General features: G+C 41.5%; 1 protein-coding gene across 1 annotated transcript in view; it reads right to left on the bottom strand.

Annotated features, from left to right (window-relative positions):
- The window catches only part of igsf21a (immunoglobin superfamily, member 21a), a gene marked incomplete at both ends in the record, with an annotated part of 166,536 nt that overhangs the window by 54,592 nt on the left and 90,479 nt on the right, over nt 1-21,465 (bottom strand). Inside the window, one exon of the mRNA XM_079217800.1 lies at nt 10,333-10,451. Coding sequence (XP_079073926.1) covers nt 10,333-10,451 — 119 coding nt within the window. The remainder of the gene's footprint in view (nt 1-10,332; nt 10,452-21,465) is intronic.

Raw genomic sequence — 21,465 nt, 5'->3', positions numbered from 1 at the left:
AAAAAAAAAAAAAAGAGTGTCCCCGTGTCAATTCAACAACTTTGCGCTCATGCAGACAACAACCTTGACCTGATCCTTATTTCATACGACTCATTGACCTCAACTGATGTATAATCCTCCTTTAAGCAGTCGGGGGAAAATGCTGCACAGCACAGACGGAGCTCTGCTGTTGCTGGGGTGGAGTGACTGGGATTGTGCATCTGGGGACGGGCATTCCTAAATGATTAATGCGTGACAGGCAGGAGATGCTGCGTTTTTACAGAGTATAATAAACATCCCTCGATGTCACGCAGCGCAAAAATTGTATTTGTTCATTTCAGCTGCCGAGTATAGTCAGCACAGCCCTAATTTGTGCTCTTTAACAACAGTGCCATATGGTGGCGGAGGCGGCAGGGTCGACTCAGGACATGCATCCATTGAAAATGGAAAGAAAGCCAAGCTTGTAATGTGCCCGCGGGGTCTCTAACCATTAAGTGGGTGCACTGAAGAGGGGAAATTGTATAACATATAGCATCAACACATTCTCATCCCAACTGAGACTTTTGTTTTCTAGACTAATGTTATGCTATTTTACCTCGTATACATGCTTATTTCAAGCCGAACCGTGATGTTTTTCCTGGTTTGTTGCATAAATTGAACTGTGGCCGTTTCACGGTAACAATGTGGGGTAAAATGACTCCCAAAAAGCCAAATATACAGCGTCAGGAAAGGCGGAAAGGCGTTGACATGTCATGATATTTATACACCTTCCAATACGGTTGAGTTAGCTTAAACCAGCTGAACTGCAAACATATTTCTCACTTTCATTCTCTGCTGAATGGAAAAAATAAAATAAAAATACCACGCCAAGGCTCATATTTTATTTCAAGAACAGTCTGAATCAATGTGTCTTTCAGGGGACAAATCACTTCTCAGACCCCAGGAATTTTAATTAAAAAAGTCCAACAGCCAACATCTAAATGTGTAACACCATGTTTTATATTTCTATTTGTAAAATAATATTTGATGACAAGGATTCCTGAGATGGCACATCCTGCATGGACAGTAATATACTCGTAAACATGAATGAGCTTGGTATGATGTGTAATTGAGCTCATTGTTGAGAGGCAACAATGAACTTCACGACATGATTTTTCAACCAGCGGTTATGTCATCAGAGCCAGCTCTGCACATATAAAGCCATCATGACCGAAGGCCTTTCCTTTGCAGCCGTCTGACGGCAGCAGGTGTCCGTTCCATCTGTACTCTCTAACTGGAGTGATGTTGCACAATGTTGAGTCACAATCACGCGAGGCAGAGCCGCTGGATGAATTGCTCTTTTTTTTCTTTCTTCACATCAACAGTTTTCCGTCCAGACAGGGAGCGCTCCTATAATGCTCTAATAATAGTAATAATCATCTTTCTGATCCCACCCTGTGACCAAGTGCACCACAGGTGCATTAAGGGAGTCCGGCCGCAAAACTACCAAAAGTCTGCTTGGCACGCTCTCCGACGAACTTGGCAAGGCGCACTTGACTGCGATCTGGCCGCGCCGCTGGGTTCACGAGCCCACTGAGTCCTCTTGAGTGTACAGAGCAGCAGAAACCACTGACTGGTGGAGGTAAAGAGATAAAAACAAACGCTCTGTGCAGAGAAAGTACGGACAGACCGGATGGACATCTTGAAACAGAAATGACATGGAAAAAAAACACCATGCGGGCTTGTTTTGTATGTGCTTCTTCAGCTTCTTGCAGGTTTAGGTATTGTTGATCATACCTTTATAGCTAGAAATTTGTTTTTCTTTGTGTGGCGTGAAAGCGTCTGTCAATCGTGTGAGTCATGATCAAAATGTGAAAGTTAAAAAAAAAACATTAGCTTATAATAATAACTATTTATATAGCACCTGTTTAAAACTGAGTTTTAAAAGTGCAAAACACAGACAAAACAGCAAAAGAAAGGCCACCACAACAACAACAACAGTGAGGCCCAATAAAGCAGGCCATCCAAAGACGATGGGCCCTGATGGCAAAAGCACGGTCACCTTTTATTTTTCAACCTCAACTTTGGAACAGCCAGAATGACCCCACCTGAGGCTGGAAGGCTGCGAGCTGGCGGGGTTTCACATGCTTTGAAAGTCGTAAAATCCATTCTAACACCATCAAAAGTGAAGAGAAGCCAGGATTGCGGCGATGTGATTTTGTCTGTTAAAACCAGTGAGAAGCCTAATGCTGGTTTAAGAATGTTAGCTAATGCTTGGTAACTGCCAGCCTTGAGGGCTCCTCTAGTGAAGCGTGTGCAGTGTCATTAAAGTAAGAAGATCGATCTGTGTGGAGGAGCAGGCTGAACAAGTGAAACCATGTAGGAGTAACAACATCCTTATGGTTGATTTTTGAAGCTTTTTTCAGTGTTGGTTTGTCTTAGGTTACAGAATAAATGTTTACCCACCCTGCATATTGGGAAAAAGTGATCGAAGCATAATAGTCAGGTGTTACATTTGCTTGGACTCCTTTGCTGTGCAGTTTGAGTAGAGACAATGTTCATGTATACCCATTTGCTACGGTACCACCTACCTTTTTTGGAAGGGTGCATACAGTGAATCCAGATTGTAGCTGATAAACAGTATCTCTGGCCAAAATATTGCATCCTGGAGGAGGATTATGAGGAGACGATATGATGCAACCATCAGATGCTTATGTTGTATTTACCATGTGAAATCAGCGGGTATGAAAACAGGCTTGCTCAGGAGGCTCCAGCCTTGGCGCCCATCGGCTGCCCCATTGACGATTGCCCGGCGAATGTCAACTGAATAAGGAACTAAACGAGCTTGAGGGTAAAATTGGCTTGTTGTTAATGCAGCCTCAAATGAGATACAGTGTGGCTGCTAATATGATTGCAAGTGTTGTGCCACAACTCAGTTGAAGCTAATTGTGGAAAGATGGCAGCACGAGATTTTACAGTTTGTCTGATGAGGGTTTAAAATCCTGCATCTAAATCAATGAAAGATACAAAACTTTTAAGTAAAAGGAATACAAACAAAAACTGAAGAGACAAAAAAATAATTTGAAATTCTTTAGCATAGACTAATTGATGCACAGACAGCCAGTTCAATATTGGGGAAAGGAATCCTTGAGGAAGCCCATGGGTTGTTTATTTTTGGCCTCAATTATCACCCCAGGGTTTAGCTCAAAGACACATTTAATAATGCATCTGCTCTTTGAATTCATTTCATTATTTTATTTTTTCCCCCCCTCAATGGGCTCCAATCCAACCAGTTGTATTAGTGCTGTATTCTGCTCCCAGTCAGCCACTGAATGGTGGTAGTAGTAGGAAGGAGTCACACAATTTAAAAAAGAAAGATGATCTCAGAGGACAGTTTTTACTGTTATTGTGAACAAGATACAAAAAAAGAGAACAGTTGTTGTCACAAAATGAAATCGAGGAAGTTGTAGAAAAATGTTTTGCACAAAATCAATTGAACCGGTTGCGGCGCTGTTAGCACGCTAGGACATCAAGTGTGATGAGCAGGAAGGTGAAGCGGAAGCTAAATGAGAGAGTAATGGAGTCTCACATCAAGGGCTCTTGAACAATCCCCCCGGGCCCCCCCGAGTCGACACGACAAACACTTCAGAATACAACTGACAAAATCTGCCTCTTCTCTGAGAGCGGAGAATCAGGCCACCGTGTTTGAGTCACTGACCAAAGATGTTCTCCTCACTTCCCGAACAAGTACAAGACACAGGGGGGGGGATGCGCCGGTCCCCAACAATCCTTTAAACCCCTGCCACCCAAACAAGCCTCTCCACACACCAGCATGCCTCCAGTCGCACAAACTCTTCCTACTGCTCCACCCGACCGCTGCATCCGCAGGGCGTTGCTGTCTTCGGGCTCGGCTCGTACGCCATTAATCCCCCACCATTTATAAACGAGCGCCTAAATATACACGACGCTTAATTAAAGTCGGGCATCCATTATTGAAGCGAATCCCAGTTTTACGGGATGAGAAGGTAATTAGTCCCTCTACACCTTAGCGCTCATCTCTGCTTCTCGAGGTTATAAATACCAGCAATGCCGCCTCACGAAGGGTATCCTTTAAATTACAGCCGCACGCTTTACTAAAGGTTAGAAGAAAGGATTTCGTCAGTTACGTGACACGGTGTTCAAACGCAAGGGCTATGGAGATGTTCTCCATCCATCGGAGGAGTCACAACCCAACGGTCACATGGTACAAACACAACAATAGATGTCTCGGACGCTATGCACAGATCAACTAGGAGCCGGCTTCCCAAGGTCAGCCTCCACTCAAAGGAGACAAATAACCTTTCTTTGTAATCTGTGGAATGTGGCATGGAAATCACTTTGGGTAATAACAAATAATGACCCTATCTCTAGCATTGGGAACAGAGGTATTGATTCCTTTCACCCACTAAAGCTGGATATTATGACCTTAGCTTTACAGGGATGGATATGTCAGTGTTTGCAGAATGAAATATCTATTTTATGTGATTGGTGGTGATGGGTCAGAAGTCTATCCCTCAAGTGGGGAAAATCACAATATACAAAATCAATTATACTGTACTAACACCATGTGTTGTGCTGAATATGTATCTTTCAAGTCCGCTACTTCATACTCTTGCAGTTAAGTTTGGTTGGAACCAGGGTTATTACATATATTAAACTAAAACCAGCTGAAAATGATTGTTACCGAACTGAAACTAAATTGAATCTATATCCTTTCAGAAAAGCTAAGACTGAACTGAAAGAATATTACCAGGTTGAAAAAGACTATTATGTCTGTTTCAGATTCATGTTATAACAATGCTATAAAACATTAAAAGGACTTGACATCCCAGCAGATGCTGCAAATGCTCCACATCAGACACTAAAGTATTAAACAATACACATTATGATATTCAGACATGTATTTACAATTCATAATAACCTGTGTTGCAATGTTATTAATAACACATTTGATTTATATGCAGATGATACCATTATGTATAGTTCTGCCTCCTCTTTTGCAAGTGTGATTGAGCAACTGCAAACCTGTTGTTCAGGGCTATCTGTGAATAGAGACTTTTAAAATAGTATGGTATTTTCTGAATAATTTCTCTAATATGGGCTCTAATATCAGCTCTAATCAGCTCTAATATCGTTTTTCTTATTAGGTTTCAGCAATCAGCTGTTAAACAGCAAGCGTAGGTACAAAATCCACGGTCCGCCACTGCATTTGATTATGGTGATATTTCAGATATGCATACAATCTTCATCTTCTGCAAATGTCAGATGTGTGTCAGTGAGCCATGCTGCATTACAATTTGTCTGATTCGGGTTTCCGCCACATTATTGCAGTGTGGATGAGAGTGTTTGTTCTCCCCTTTTACAACCTCCTTGTCCTGAAAGAAACATTAATCCATGTTCTCTACTGACACCAAAAACTCCCAATATCTGCAACCTCCGATCTGGAGAACAAATAATGTTCGACGTTCCTTGAACCCTCACCGTTTTTGGACTATCATCTTGGTGTGAGCTACAGAAACATTTTAAACAAGAATATCGTGTGAGCATTCAACATTTAAAAAACAAGATTAAGGATAATTACGACTGCATGCAGTAGTCACAGGATGTAGAACCTCACTGCTCTTCAGTAGAAACTCTCTGCTCTTCAGTAGAACCTCACTGCAATCATACAGAACCTCACTGCAGTCATACAGAACCTCACTGCTCTTCAGTAGAACCTCTCTGCTCTTCAGTAGAACCTCTCTGCTCTTCAGTAGAACCTCACTGCAGTCATACAGAACCTCTCTGCTCTTCAGTAGAACCTCTCTGCAGTCATGTAGAACCTCTCTGCTCTTCAGTAGAACCTCACTGCAGTCATGTAGAACCTCTCTGCTCTTCAGTAGAACCTCACTGCAGTCATACAGAACCTCACTGCTCTTCAGTAGAACCTCTCTGCTCTTCAGTAGAACCTCACTGCAGTCATGTAGAACCTCACTGCTCTTCAGTAGAACCTCACTGCAGTCATACAGAACCTCTCTGCTCTTCAGTCGAACCTCACTGCAGTCATACAGAACCTCACTGCAGTCATACAGAACCTCACTGCTCTTCAGTAGAACCTCACTGCAGTCATACAGAACCTCACTGCTCTTCAGTAGAACCTCTCTGCTCTTCAGTAGAACCTGCATCCTGTAGTAGCAGTCTGGCACTGCAGTACACTTATTTGATTGAAGCACTTTGCTGGCTTGTTTTGAATAGTCTCTTTCATGGTGATTTTTTTTAAAACTAAATTACAATAGAAACTATTGTTGAAAATTCAAAACTATTATAACATTGAACACATTTCAGAAGGCATTATTTTATGATTGTTGAAAGGCTTTTTCTAGCTACTGAAAGATGTTTTGGGATATTTTTTCCTCCCTGTGTCCGGTGTCTTTCCTCATGCAATACTGCAAACACATTTCATGAGAACTTTCATGAGAAACTAAAAAAAATAACTGAACGTTTTGCTGTTAAATGTCCTCTTCATTGAAACTGACGATGAAGGCGGTTATCAAAAGGCCAAACTCTATTAAATGATCAATTCTCTGTACTATAAATATTGCTGAATGTATCCTCTGCACACTTCAGACTGAATATTATTTGACAGTAAATTCAATAGCCTAATAAGAATTCTGTCCAGACACATATTTCAGCATTTTCTCACAATGAACTTCTCATTCTCATCCATAACCTTTCACTTCAGATGTTGATGTTTAACTTTGATAACAACAGAGTGCCTCATCATTAATTTACAGGCACAGCACACCGTAAAAGCTCATTCAGGTTCAGGGGTACCATTTACATAATAAATTGCCCTAGTTATGGGCACATCTTGGCGCCGATTCTTATACATGTTTCCTATTATCAAGGTACAATCTTGTCGGTGCATTGTCTAGGGAATATGGTATATAGTGTGCATTAAAAAAAGAAAACAAACAAATAAAACTGATTTGCTGCTTTAAATTTAAACAAAAACGTGTATATAACAAAATAACAGAGGGTTTTATTGTGAAAAAAAAAACTTCTAAATATACTCAAATTTGTATCAAATGAGCATAGCTTCCTTTCTGCAATAACATATGATGAATACTACTGCAGGGATGAAGAGGAGCAAGAAAACGTAACTGGGGGTTTTTATTGTGTAGAAATTAAAGGAAATGAAATGTCTTCATCCAGCGTTTTGCAGCCGCTTCTTTGTGCTCAGAATACAGCCGAGCATTGTTTGCTCAGGCAGGTCGCCTTGAAGTGTCGACTCTAGATGCACGTATGCAGATGCTGCCGAGTTCCTAAGATGCATCTGATCACAAAAGCCACATTGAAAGGACCTGCGTAACCACGGCAATATACTGACCGTGGCCCTCAGGCTTAATAAAGTCAACATATGCTCGGGTATTGCAAGAAGAAAAGCAAACTTTCCAAAGAGTGAAGGACATTAGCCGACAAATCGAGAGTTCAGGGTTTCAGCCTTTTAAAACAGGATGATTGAATTTCTTGGCAGGGGATTCATTAAAATGATAATTCTTATTTATGAAGCCCTTTTAAAAAAATTAAATACTCTCTGTGTACTGCTTCCTATTAATTAACTTTTTTTTTCCCCCCCTCTAATTTTCTTTCTCCTCTCTACTTTTTTCTTTACTTCCCACTGAACTTGACACACTAATAGGTTATGAATAATTCTGTTTCAGTTTAGACGGCAATTAGCCGTAGCGCCAGAGGCCATTCTTCTTCCTCTCTTGTGGAGTGGCGCTTTAAGACCCAGCTTAGTTCGGGTGCTCCGACTATCCCGCGACTGCATCGTTCAATTCTTCCCACCCAGCGTCGGAACAAGAAACCGTTAACTAAATCCCACCGCGTTGAGAAAAGTCTTCCGCTGACAACATTGTGGGGGAGCACTCAAAATTGGTCATCAAATAGAACAGAACAGAACGGAACAGAGGGTCAAGGGCTTAGTCAAAAAGAAATGTAAGACTTAAGTCGAAACACCAACCCACCCCACCCCCAAAAAAAAGAGAATCGTGAAAACCACAGGCAGTTCTCAGAGGCAAAAAAAAAAAAAAAAAAGATAATGGAGTAATATTGTCAAACGGTATCTCTCTCTGGTGTTCCACTGAAAAATTCCACCATTGCTAATTAGCCGTAGGAGCACATGGAGAACAGCGTGTCTGTGCTGCTGGAATTGATACATCAGAGGCGAGAGGAGCAGCCGTCGTTAGGGGGACTTAAATACAATAATTACCGCACAGACTGAGCAATAGGCTACGGGCGCTCAACGTCCTCCCGTGATTGAACGAGATATCACGGTAACCGATAATGGTAATATTACAAAGGCAATAAAGGTTTGAGGGAAAGCAAAGATTAATCAGTATTAAAATCCACGTGATTGACGGATTAAATTGAAAGACACACCACAAGCAAAGTGTAGAGGAATACAGCCAAATTACATAATTTGCAGCAAATCAAATTTTCCAATTGGATCGATTTCTTGACCCTGCTTAGAAACCCTCAGGATTCGGAGACAAGTCTATTTCTGTTCGGTTCATTGCTGACGGAAGCAATAAACTTCTAATGGCCGACATTCTACATCCAGATAACCAGTGAAATTTAATCAATTGTTCAGTCACCAAAGGCCCATCGGTCCGCAAAATTTTAAATTTATATTTGATGGGGACGCTGACATGGAACATAATTCCGATGCAAAGCATGAAACTGATGTGCTGCACAGAGAGTTTATAGCGATTGCTAATTTTCAACTCTAGTTGTAGTACAGTGTAATTAAAATGTACATATTTCAGTCTCACAAAGCGCCAATGCACAATGCATATGAAAAGACAATAACATACACGTAATACACACACCCCAATACAAAAGGCAATATGGTTCATTGTTGTTGGAATACAACAAAACAGAAACCACAGTGGAGAAGGCAAACATAGATAATAATAATTAATACTGTTTTAGCCTTTTGTGTAAAATATCTATGGGACTCATTGGGCGACGGTGATTATTGCACTTGTTGTCTGTAGTGCCATTGTTTTCTTCTCAAAGCCAACATCCATCAGAGTGTTTTTTTCAAACACTTTCACACAGAACGATGGACGCGGAGCAGGAAGCGCTGGCGGGTGTTCTGTGATTCACACCAGGAGTGTGTAAGACAGCTGATCGCCAGTCCGGGAACAATCAAGTTAATTAAAACGTTCCTTTTATCCCAACACAAGGATGCAAGAGTCCGTCCTACTTCAACACCACGATTGCTAGGAAATGAGTACATGAAGAGTGGGTGTGCAGATGTATCCTCCGAAGGCTGGCCGGGCTCAGCCTTAGAGAGAGAGAGGGTGAGGAGCTCCGACCTCCAAAGGCAGCTCTGAGTAGATCCGCAGCTCCTTTGCATCGAAAAGGTGTCAGCGGAGGTGGTTGGGGCATCAGATCAGGATGCCTCCGGGGCGCCTTTCCTTTGAGGTTTTCTGGGCATGTCCAACTGGCAAGAGGCCCAGAGGTACACCCAGGACATCGCTGGAGAGATTGTATATCTCGTCTGGCCTGGGATCGCCTTGTGGTTCCCCAGGAGGAGCAGGGAAGCGTTGCTGGCAGAGGCGTGTCTGGAATACCCTCCCAAAGCCCACTCTTATTTGGAGTAGTGTTTCTTGCCACTTTGAGAATGTAAGTCTAATTTTTCCCTCTGGTTAATCTATGTATTTGATCTCTCCTAAAGGATATATCTGGATATATATCTGATATTTAGCTGCTAAATTCTCCACTTGACCAGCTAGTCGTTAACTCATCAATCTGCTATTTGGTGCTGGGCTTTTTTCAATGAAAAGTAATAATATTAACAACCTGTTGTCACATTGTTTCCGCAACATCATTTGATCCATTTTCAAAAATATCGATTATAGCGAGGTAGTAAAGCTTAACTTGCCCATTTTTACTGTTAAACAGCTGAACCACTGAAGGCGCAGGTAGAAAATCCACGGCCCGCCACTGGAATCCGATAAATAAGTCGTTCATCAATGATGCTATCTGCATTACTCAACACCAAAATGACAAGTATATCCAACTTCTAGGACAGCAGTTTTAAAACATCACCACTCACATACAACTATAAACATCCCACATGTTTGAGCCCCGTCTCCTGCTGCAGGCCTGCACAGGATCCAGGTCCTCCATCTTTACTTGTCCAACCCGTTGACATTGAAGGGTCCCTCTACATGCAACCCATGTCCCGCCCCAGCACGCCGTTTAAACCAGAAACACATTGAATTCCATACGCAGACACCACGAAACGCATATGTCCTTAATAAGAGCAGAGATGGTACTCACACATAACGGTAAGAAACACATTCCCTGAAGCCAGGACGACCTTCTCCCTCGTCGCCCGGTCGTAGATGCCCACATGGCATTCGTATGGTCCGTTGTCTGAGATCCGTACCTCCGGGAGCCTGCAAAATATAAGAGTATGAGAGTTGATATTATTTTTTGCATTTTAGCATTATAGACACACCGATGCTACAGCAAAGCATTTGAAGTGTATTGGTGAGCTTTAACATTGATTGATATGATTTTAAATGAATTATTCAACAAGCTTACGTAGAATACCACAGATGCAGACAGTGAGACATTTCAAAAAAACATAGTGAACTTTAAAAACGTAATTCTCCCGTCTGTAGAGTCATTGTGTTGTAACCGTAATTTGTGTATTGGTGTTCATTATTATGTTTGCTACTCTTTAAATGCCACCACTGGGAGTAGCCAGTCAGCAAGTCACCCTCTGCAAACAAATACTGTAGAGTTTTCAAGTTGATTAGCATATTTTACTTATTAGCTTTATTGCACTTAATGGTGAATTAATTATGAAATAACTTTATTGCTGTTAGATTTATCAATTATATCCATATTATTGTTATTACTACATCACTTCAATGATGAAATTTGCATTTCAAACTTGAAAAATATCCAATAAGTGACCGTGATCTGTATAATGTTGAACTAATAAAATGATCATTTGATCATCATCATTAAAATGTGTCAAAGAAACACTCTTAGCTTTAATGTTTAAAAATGTAAATAGTTTGAGCGTGCGATAATGTTGTTCATTTACCATTTGAAGATAATATATAGCCTCGAAACTGGAGTCTCAGGAAAATACATTCGTTAAAGATTGAATAATGTTTGCTAAAACATGCATTTCCACAGAGGAGAATTCCCACAAAAACAAAAGGCTTATAATTCATAAATGCACTCCTTTAAAAAGATTCAGACTGAATTAGAACCGAAAACCTCTTGAATCCAAACCTGCAGAGTTATTTCTGCATCAGCTCTGACAGACCGAAGGGTTAAATGACCCCAATTATGATCCTGAACACTGCATTAAGTCTAACTGATTCAGTGTCACTGTACTGTCCATCTTCATTATGCATGCTTTAAATAAAGCATTCAAAAATAGGAATACGTTGTTATTTTCCTAGTGGGACTGTATTTGTCTCAACGGCATCAAATCTGAACTGGAAGTCTTTTAATTCTCCCGGTCAGGTCATTATTAATACTGTTTTTTGTTAATCGAGTTATCAGTGCTATTGCTCCAAGTCTCCCAGAAGGGACATACCCGCGTGTTGTCTTCATCTTAATTCTAGTAAAGAAGAAAAACAGTGACATGGAGGATGTTTTTTTTTTTGTCTGAATCACCAGTACAATTGAATTATCTATTAATAGATTTGTTAGGATGTTTGCTTGTTCAAAGTACATTGTTCTCTTTTTCAAAAAGGTAAATAGCCAAAATAATGTGGTTTTAGATTAAGACATGAAAGGGGCTTGTTAGAGCAGTGATTGTCAACCACTGTGCCGCGAGAAAATTTCCTAATTGACTTCCCATGGGCATCGTTTTCCGTGGTGCGGACACGTTAAGAGGTCGTCGTCATTCCACGTATTTCTGAGAGATCAGGCTGTTTTTTGAAAAAGGGAGAGCAATCTGTATTCAGCACTTGGCTAATGTGTCACCAGTGATAATCAAAATGAGACACTACTAGTCACATTTAGCCCCTGTGATTTATACCCACAAAACAGGAACAATTGTCCTTGCCGCCCGGGTGTTTCTGATGGGGACCTCTGTTGGAACAGCGGCGGGGCTTTAATGAGTTCAGCTCTGTGTGTGTGTGTGTGTGTGTGTGTGTGTGTAGGAGAGGATAACGCTCTTTTGGAGAGCAATCAAATCTGTGCGCCAGCAAACATCTTTCCACCATAGAAGCTGCATCTCCTGGCTCAACAACTGTCATCAATTACCCTTGAGCAAGGCCTTTACACTTCCCCTGAAAAGGACCACAACATGGGAGAGTATGTTTGGCTTGTTCCTGGCGTGTGAAAAGTGTAAATCCATACATCTCCTCTCCTCTTGGAACACACTTTTGTTTGGTTTGTTGTATCTTTGAACATTGATTATTGGGTCTTTATGTAGGAAGTTAGACTGAATCAGACTGATTCAGCGCCGCTGTTACAAGGACCGATACAGGAGAACATTCCTGCCAACTGCAATAAGACTTTATAATAAATCACCTCTGACCAGATCCTCCATCAATTGAATCATCAATAACCCGAGCACACTATATACTTTATATATACTTTATATACACTGTATATACTCTGCATTTTGCAGCCTTTATTATTTAATTTTCTTAAATGTAATACGCTCTGCTATTGTATTGAATATATTGAGTATTTTTCATACTTAATATTTTGATATGTAACTTTGCTTGCTGCTGCCACAAACAAATCCCCCCGTGGGGATGAATAAAGTCTACATCTATCTATTTATCATAGAAATGTATGCAAAGTGTCCGTCAAACGGATGAGCAGTTGTGCAAGTTACTGAAAATCAGTAATTAGTTACATTTACAACCTATTTCCCTCAAAAGCAATTTCATATTTTAATTGACTGTATTTTGCCAATTACTGTGAACAAAATCTGCTTCCTTTTTTCCACACACTAAATGTGTTGCAGTGGGACTAGCCTGCACTGACCAGCCGGATCAATACATGAATAATGAATACGTCAAAAAGGAAACTAGAGCAGATCCAAAAAGCAGATGCGCACTGTGATGTAACAGCGTTGACAGACAGGTAGATAAGATAAACAGCGGCGACATCATTCTGCATCACCTTCAGGGTGCCTTCGTGATACAGCGCCTCCGCGACCAATCAGGACACAGGACGCACCTGTGAGCGTCCACTCGCTCGCTCTGTTAGTAGTCTCTCTCAATTTCAAACATTTTCTTTTCTCATTAAAATACACTTGCCTCTTTTATTCTAAAATATATACTTGCTTTAAAGTACTGTTATCTGTTTGTTATTTTCCATAGTTATCTATTATTGCATGTGTTTTCTATGTTTATTGTTATGCACCTTTCACCAAGTCAAATTCCTCATATGTTCAACGTACGTAAAAGCCAGAATTGGCACCACGCTAGTGACTGACTGGGATCATAATCCATAAAAGCTACAAGGACCAGGCTGCATTAGTCTGCTATGATCAAGACAAAAGTAATGTACACATTAAGAATCGCGTTATTTAATATGAAAAAGTAACTACATTTCCAGTAACCGCCAAAAGCAGTGGAATTAAAGTGCCACTCCCGATGAGACAAAGATGGGCGCTACGTGTTTTCTTGGTTCTGTGCAATTGTTTGAAATCTTACGACATTTGACAAAACAAATATAAACCCGACGAACAGTATTTGCTGCCCTGACTCACAGCACATAGTTGGGACTATCATGTTTGCACGATAACCGTCAGTGGGAGGAAGTAAAGTTTCGCTCTACGAACCAATCATGAGCAAATGTTTGAATAAAAGGTAAGTAGACATAAAAAAAAAAAAAAGAGTGAGCGCACCAAGATATGAAGTGCGTTTTCTCCACCAGCGCTTCCTGGAGGGATGAGCATGAGACAAGTGAGTCTTTTCTTCTCTTCCGCAGTGCAAAATGATGAGAATAGCACAGTGAATCTCTCTGTGGCGGCGGGTAATTGGCTGGCCACGTTACAGCAAACGCTGATGTAGCCCATTGCTTTGTTTTTTACAAACAAAGACGGAGTTCTGTTGTCCACAATCCCGACTGCTGCGTTCATGGATTCGAACCAAGACAAGTGCAGGGAAAGAAAGTCGGAGATAAGGTAATTCAAGGCGTGGAATTATTGCAGAAAGAAGGGGTGAAGAGACCACAAAGAAACACCCGACCACAGCATTTCTGAGTGGATGTCTGCTCCAGTTGGGCAGTGAGATATATCCATCAGAATTTGGGGAGGAAAAAGAGAGAAAGCTTGTACTCCTAGCATTGAGACTTCTGTTAAATATTAAGACTTCATTTTTTAACACCTGCTGTAATCTTTGATGCCATGTGTTTCAGAGGCGCTAGTCCATTGAGGATCTCTCTGCTCTAGGGGTACTCAAACTATTTTTCTTTTTACAGCAGTCTCCCATTAATGGGTGGCCAATGGTAATGTCTAATAGAATTAAAATCACCATTTGAGAGGAATAACTGAATACAACACAATATCAAATTTTCTTCATTATGGTGCTGGCTTTTATTATCCATATAAAGCAGGTGGAGCACTGACTGTGCAAAACACTTATAAGCAAGTTATTTTACGAAGTAAATAACAGTTTTCGGAGCACTTAAGCAAACTGTTAATGAGTGTTTCGAGTCCTGCAGTCAACTAAAGTATACTCGCACTGGATTTATTCGCAGAGTAACCAAAACAGCACACCACATGATTCCAACCTGCTTCATCTTCACATTTCACCAGAAAGAAATCCCTCTTGGTCTTCCATTTATTCATACTTTCTGGATACTTTCTCTCTTCCGTTCTCCCTTTTTGATAATTTTCCTCATGTTGCAATGATTCTCTCAGGCCTTTTGTCCTTAACTTTGTGTTGAAATCACAGAAGTCTTTAATGAGTTATAAAACGCTGAATTGCAATGACACAAACAAAAGGTAGATGCTGAAAACGCGAAACCACAAAAATTGAGAGCAAAGGTGATTGAAGTGACTTTGAAGATGGCTTAGTTGCTGCTGCCAAGGTTTGAGTAGTTCAGAAAATGCTGGGATTTTCACACACAACCATCTCTGGGTTTTTACAGAGAAAGGTCCGAATCAGAGCAAACATCCAGTGAGCGGCAGTTCTCTGGGCTAAAAAGCCTTGTTGATGGTAGAGGTCAGAGCAGAATGGCCAGACTGGTTTGAGCTGATAGATCCTTTCATGTTGTTTGTGACAAATTCTGACCCGAGCATCTGAATGTGGCAGCAGAAATCGAGCCTCATCAGACCAGTTTTTCTGATCTTCTATTGTCCAATTTTGGAGAGCCCGGGCCAACTGTAGCCTCCATTTCATGTTGCTAGCTGGCAGGAGTTGCACCCGGTGTGGTCTTTTGCTGCTGCTGCCCACCGACCCATCTGCTTCAAGGTTTAATGCGATGTGCGTCCAAAGATGCTTTTCTGCATAACCTGGTTGTAACGAGTGGTTATTTGATTATTTATTTAAATTACTGAGGACTTTCTGACTGCTGGCCGTTCTCCTCTGACATCTGCCCAGAAAACTGCCGCTCGCTGGATATTTTTTCCTCTTTTTAGGACCTCCGTAAACCCGAGAGAAGGTTTTGCATGAAGATCCAGCAGATCAGTTGTTTTTCTGAAATACTCAAAACAGCACGTCTGGCACCAACAACCACAGCGTGTTCAAAGTCACTCACGTCGCTTTTATTCCACATTCTGAAGCTCGGTTTGAACTTCAACAGATCGTCTTCACCACGTCTACGTGCATTGAGCTCCTGCCACATTTAGCTTAGCTTTTGATATTTGCATTAAGAAGCAGTTGAACACATGCGCATGTAAATACGTGATACTTAATGATGCGTACCAAAAATATTCTTTCCATCTTTACGTTAAGATACTTCAATAACCTTTTGTTTGATGCAGCCATCTTTTTGTCATGGCGCAGCCAGGAAGACAGCGTCGCTGGTCATGTGACCATTTACTTACCATGTGTAATTTAGACCCTTTAATATTTCAATATTTGCTGGAATACATAGATGCATTTAAAGCATATTCTTGCTGATTCATGGCCACTAGGATTATTAATATGCAAGCAGGGGAATAGGTAATTGAATAAACAAACAATTTCCAGAAAACCACATTAAACACAGTACAAAATCTCCCCTGTACACCAGAGAACATCACACACACGGAGCAGATCGATAGCAATGGGCCTCCATGGAGGAGCATCAGAAACAGCACACCGCAAAGAGAGATCGATTGTCCCCCAGGAGTTGCATCTGAAAGCGCTTTCCTGTTGTGTAGGCCTTCCTGCAGAACTCCTCCTGCCTACAAATGCAACTGCCGAGATGGAGAGTGAAAAAGAGCGGTCTTGACAGAGCGCCGTCTGATAGCTCATCCAGTCAATCTCTGCATCAAATTAACTAGCACATTGTCAGATACTCTTTCTGGCCTGAAGCATTACGGTCCAATGGGTCAAGACGGGCGACTGGAAGTCAGTGCGCGCTCGATGGGAAGCGGAAGCAAATTGCCTGGAGGACGGGATGCAAAGAGGGCTTTGTAGTTGCCCGTGTTTCGGGAATGAGCATGAAACAAAATGACGGGGATAATGCTGTGATTCTCTGAGTGCCGAGGGAGGCGCGATTGGCTTTGCGCTGGATGGTTACATTATAGTAAGTGCTGATGTAGCTCATCTTTCTGCTCTCATCCACAAAGCTCGAGTTGTGTTGTTCGCTACCCCGCTTGCATTCATGAATTCAAATGCAAAGAGATAGCTCAGAGATAGAGGAAGTAGAAAGCATGGGGATATGACCAGAAGAGTAAAGGCTTTTGCACACTAAAATTGGTGTTTTTCGTATCCGTTGCAATAATCCCTCATCCCAAAAAATACAATTATACAAAAACACAGACACCTTGTACACTGGTCGGTTTTATTAATCTATTTGTTGCAAAAATGCATAACAGGAAACTGAATTTATTATGTGGGGGCAATTGATAGCGGATCCTTTGAGCACATTCACTAGCGTCTAATCTTTAGTCCCATGATTTGTTTTGCGATCAGTATTTACATGCCGATGCCCCTCCTCTCTACCTCCTTCTGCTTCATGGATTGTGGTTATCTGGATCATGGACCATGCCGACCACTCGTTATGATTCATTTCTGTCACATTCATTGAATGTGCTGTAACATCCGGGGAGAGGGATCCTCCTCTGTTGCTCTCCCTCAGGTTTCTTCCCTTTTTTCCCTGTGAAAGGGTTTTTACTATCTTTATTTGGGGGAGTTTTTCCTGATCCGATGTGAGGTCCCGGGACAGGGATGTTATGTGTACAGATTGTAAAGCCCTCCGAGGAAAATTTGTATTTGTGATGATGGGCTATATAAAATAAACTGAATTGAACGCTGTTGTACAATCGTCGACCACAATTGATCTTTACATTTTACATCTCTGTATTTTCTCGGCTTCTCATGAAGTGCGCACTATTTTTGGATGACAATGTTTGGGTGTACAGTGGCTCTTGACTGACACAAAAACAATTTTTTTGCGTGCCGCAATTCCTAACAAAATTACGGACTTTTAGGGCCTAAAATAAATCTCTTTTGCGTTGATTACAGAAGCTCTGAAGTCCAATTCCCTGTGGGAATGTCTTGCTTATTAATCATTTCCAAGTACTTTATTTATTACAGTTCATACTTCAAAACAAACTGTGGGCATGTCCCTCTCAGTGTTAAGCAGCATAATATGTGTGCTTTCAACATGTTTTTAAGTTGTACCAGCTGTATGAGCACAGTGCATCGCGGCAGCCGTGAGCTAGGCAGTGGGGGACCCTTTACATGCACGAACAGCACAAGCACACTCGCAACAACTCATTTCAGGCAGGCAAATAGAAATATCATTCATCAAACAAATTCTTTCTACAGTTAAGACACAACAGTTCGACCCAAACTTGCTCCAAGGTATGATGTATGCAGTCTGAACAAAGGTGACAGAGATGCCCGTGTTTAAAAGATAAACATTTGATTTTAAAGCAGAGTATATTTTGTTTAACAGCCCCAATAGCTTGCTACAACTAGAAATGTACATGAAACTGGGTCTGTAAAAAAGCTGTCACACAACTGTATGGTACTGCTCCATCAGGAGCCCACCTGGGTGCTGCCTGCCTATATGGGGAAATATGGTCAAAAAGAGGAGCCCCAAGCAAGGCTCCATATCAAATGTTCATAATGAACTATAATAATGAAACCATTTATAAAAGCTTAAGCACAAAGAAGTTAATAAACTGAATATCTAAAGGGTCAACCAAAATTAAATTCATGGCCGACCACCCAGCCAGATCTGCTGGACTCGACTGCCCCAGGAGGAGAGGAACGCTAAGCTAACCTAGCTAGCACCTACAAGGCTATTCCAGCACTCAGTTTGCTGCTGGCTGATGTCCGGTTGCAGGAAAGCAACCCAGCAACGGGAGGATTGATGATGCTTGGTGCTAATACATAGTCAAAGTGGATTTTTTTCATGATCAGACGTTGAACATATTTCCCGGATAATTATTTTGTTGCTGCTGTTTGCGTTCATCCTGTTGCAAGTTTAAAAAACATGCACTACAGAAATTAACTACTGTTTTTGTATGGTTTGTTTGTCAGGTTTTTCTTCAATTGTATCCCTCCACATTGTGCTATTTGCCCTTACTTTTAAATCTGGACTTTTCATTTCTTTCTGCCACAGGCAGTAGTCAATGGGCTTTCAATGCCAATACAAAGTAAAAAATACACTCCTCTGTACACCCACGCAGGTGTTTTCAGTAAATCTGGCTGATTGGACCTCTTCTCTGAACCGTGTGGGCATGTATAGACTAATTGAGTAGCATCATCCCGAGTCTCCTGTTGGCTTTGTTGAAGCTGCGAGGGCCATGGTCGAGTCGTGTTCGCGAATACGCCGAGCAAACAAACGTCGGGGTCACCAGTGAGGAACTTGCATTTAAAAGTAAAGGGCAATTCCTTCAGTTGAGAACACAAGTCGTGTCTCGTTTATTTTACATGTCGAAAAAACAACACAAGATGGCGCTGCCCTCTAACCTAACAAGCATTGGGGCATACGTCATCAACCACAGTCGAACTCTTACCGGAACAGTAATACCTACGTGTATAACACATTACTTGAATAACTGCATGAAACAACAGTGTATAGAACCACACTAAGAACAAGGTTGAATTATGAAGTCACAGTCACTACACCTTTATCATTCTTATTGGTCGAAGAAGATTTGTGAACTAATAAATTCCTGTCTAAGCTCCAGCCCACCTTCAACCCGAGCAGCCAGAACAACTGAAAACACCCGTGTGGCTGTTTAGAGGATCTAAATGACACTTTCATGAGACATATTCTCAATTTGGGGCTGCACGGTGGTGTAGGGCTAGCAGAAACAGAGGCCCGGGGTTCGGTTCCCAGTCTGGGCAGTCCCTCTGTGTGGAGTTTGCATGTTCTCCCCGTGGTAGCGTGGGTTCCCTACGGGTTTCTCTGGCTTCCTCCCACGGTCTGAAGACATGCAGCTCAGTTAATTGGACTCTAAATTGGCCGTAGGTGTGAATGGTTGTCTGTCTCTAAATGTACCCTGCGATAGACTGGCGACCTGTCCAGGGTGAACCCTGCCTTCGCCCCAATGTCAGCTGGGCTCTAGCATTGGTATAACCCAGGGGTCAGCAACCTTTTGTATCCAAAGAGACATTTTGCCCTTTTTCCCCCAAATAAATGTTGGCCTCGAGCCTCAAAAGCTATTTGATATCACAGCTTCTAACATTTTAGAAATAGTCATAATATGTATACAACAACTATAGTTTGTTCTATTTATGAAATTATAGAACAAGAATAAAGACAATTCTTGACATTGTATTGCTATTTTACCTGTTTATAACAAAAATAGAACAAAAATACAGTAGAGTGTCGGCTACATTGAAGTGAAGTAAATACACAACTATGCGGGAATAAGTCCTGTCTATATATGTGGCTCATGTGGTAGGTGTTAGGTTTGCAGGTAAGCAGGTTTAATACCTGTCTTCGCGTGAGGTTTTCATTTTAAACGCATATCTTTTGCTATGTTTACACTGAGCGTCCTCACTCAGCCGGACTTTTAGAGCACCGCAAACGGAGGAGGACGAATACGTTTTCACTAGCGGACGCCTCACTGTCTCATGAGCTGCCACAGAACCAGCAGCAGCAGTTGAGTTGGAGACGTGATCCACTTCCTGACAGTAGATTTAATTTGCTCAGTTTGCTGCAGCAGTTGAGAAATCGCTTTTTTTCCCCCCGCTCATCTGCAGCTTGATACTTTTCAGCAAATGCTGTGTGCTTGTTCTGGAAGAGTCTTTCAACATTAAGACATTAACATTGTTTGCCAATTTCTCGCCACATATCAAGCATACAAGTCAACCAGCATCATTGGCAGTGAAATAACATTAATACGTCCACACAGAATTTTAAACTCTACTTTTCTCCGTGACTTTTTATATATTTATCCGTTGACAGTTTAGCGAGGCCTCTGCAAATCACAGTTAGCCACCTGCAGGGGAAGGTGCTTGACAGCGACAAAAAAGGATGTGACGCACTTTTTATTTATTTTTTTCCAGCCTCAGGGAGCTGCAACAGAGGGGCTAAAGAGCCGCATGCGGTTCCGGAGCCGCTGGTTGCCGACCCCTGGTATAACCACATCTATGCCATCGATACGCTACATTCATCTTTTGTGGCATACTCCTGCTCTTGGGATTTGAGCTTGAATGCTGGAGGTCCTCCAAACGTAAGAGCCATCGTCTACATGCTAAATCTGTCATTAGTCTGACAAGAACTATGCCTCTATGCGTTGGCACTTAACTACAGAGGAAGTACCAGCTGCTTCCAGTCTTTGAAAGATGTCAAAAGCTGTCAAGACTTGGATGAAATCAATATCACTCTTGAAATGGTCTAATAATTATTAAGCTGGCATGTGAGAAGAAAAATGACTAGTTTTACTTTTTTATAGCACAGTAATCACACAGTAAAAGGTTTCTACAAAAGGGAAAAAAAAGCTAAATAATATCGTCTTCAATGAAGTGCTAGGCAGTTTATAAAAGAAACAGAATATGGAGGCATTTATTTTAGGTCGTACAAGTGGATTTGTCAGACTGCGAAGGCTTTGTACAGGAGCCGTACCATTTTGCAGGTGGAAATGGGAGATTATACCGTGTAAGAATTCATCTTTTTTTGCATTTCTGTTGAGCTTCTGTGTTGCTCCATGAAAGTGGACCGTGACCAGTTGCAGGGATTCTTTTCTTGACTTGGAATAATGGTGTGACTGTGGCAGCAGGCCACATTTCTCTCTGTTCGACTAAACCGGGTTAAGCATTCTGATACAGATTGGGATGCAGGTCACTGCAGGCAGCATCCAAC

This window comes from Taurulus bubalis (genome assembly GCF_910589615.1).
Source record: "Taurulus bubalis genome assembly, chromosome: 5".
In the NCBI taxonomy this organism is placed as follows: domain Eukaryota; kingdom Metazoa; phylum Chordata; class Actinopteri; order Perciformes; family Cottidae; genus Taurulus; species Taurulus bubalis.
This window is presented reverse-complemented; position numbering and strand designations above follow the sequence as displayed.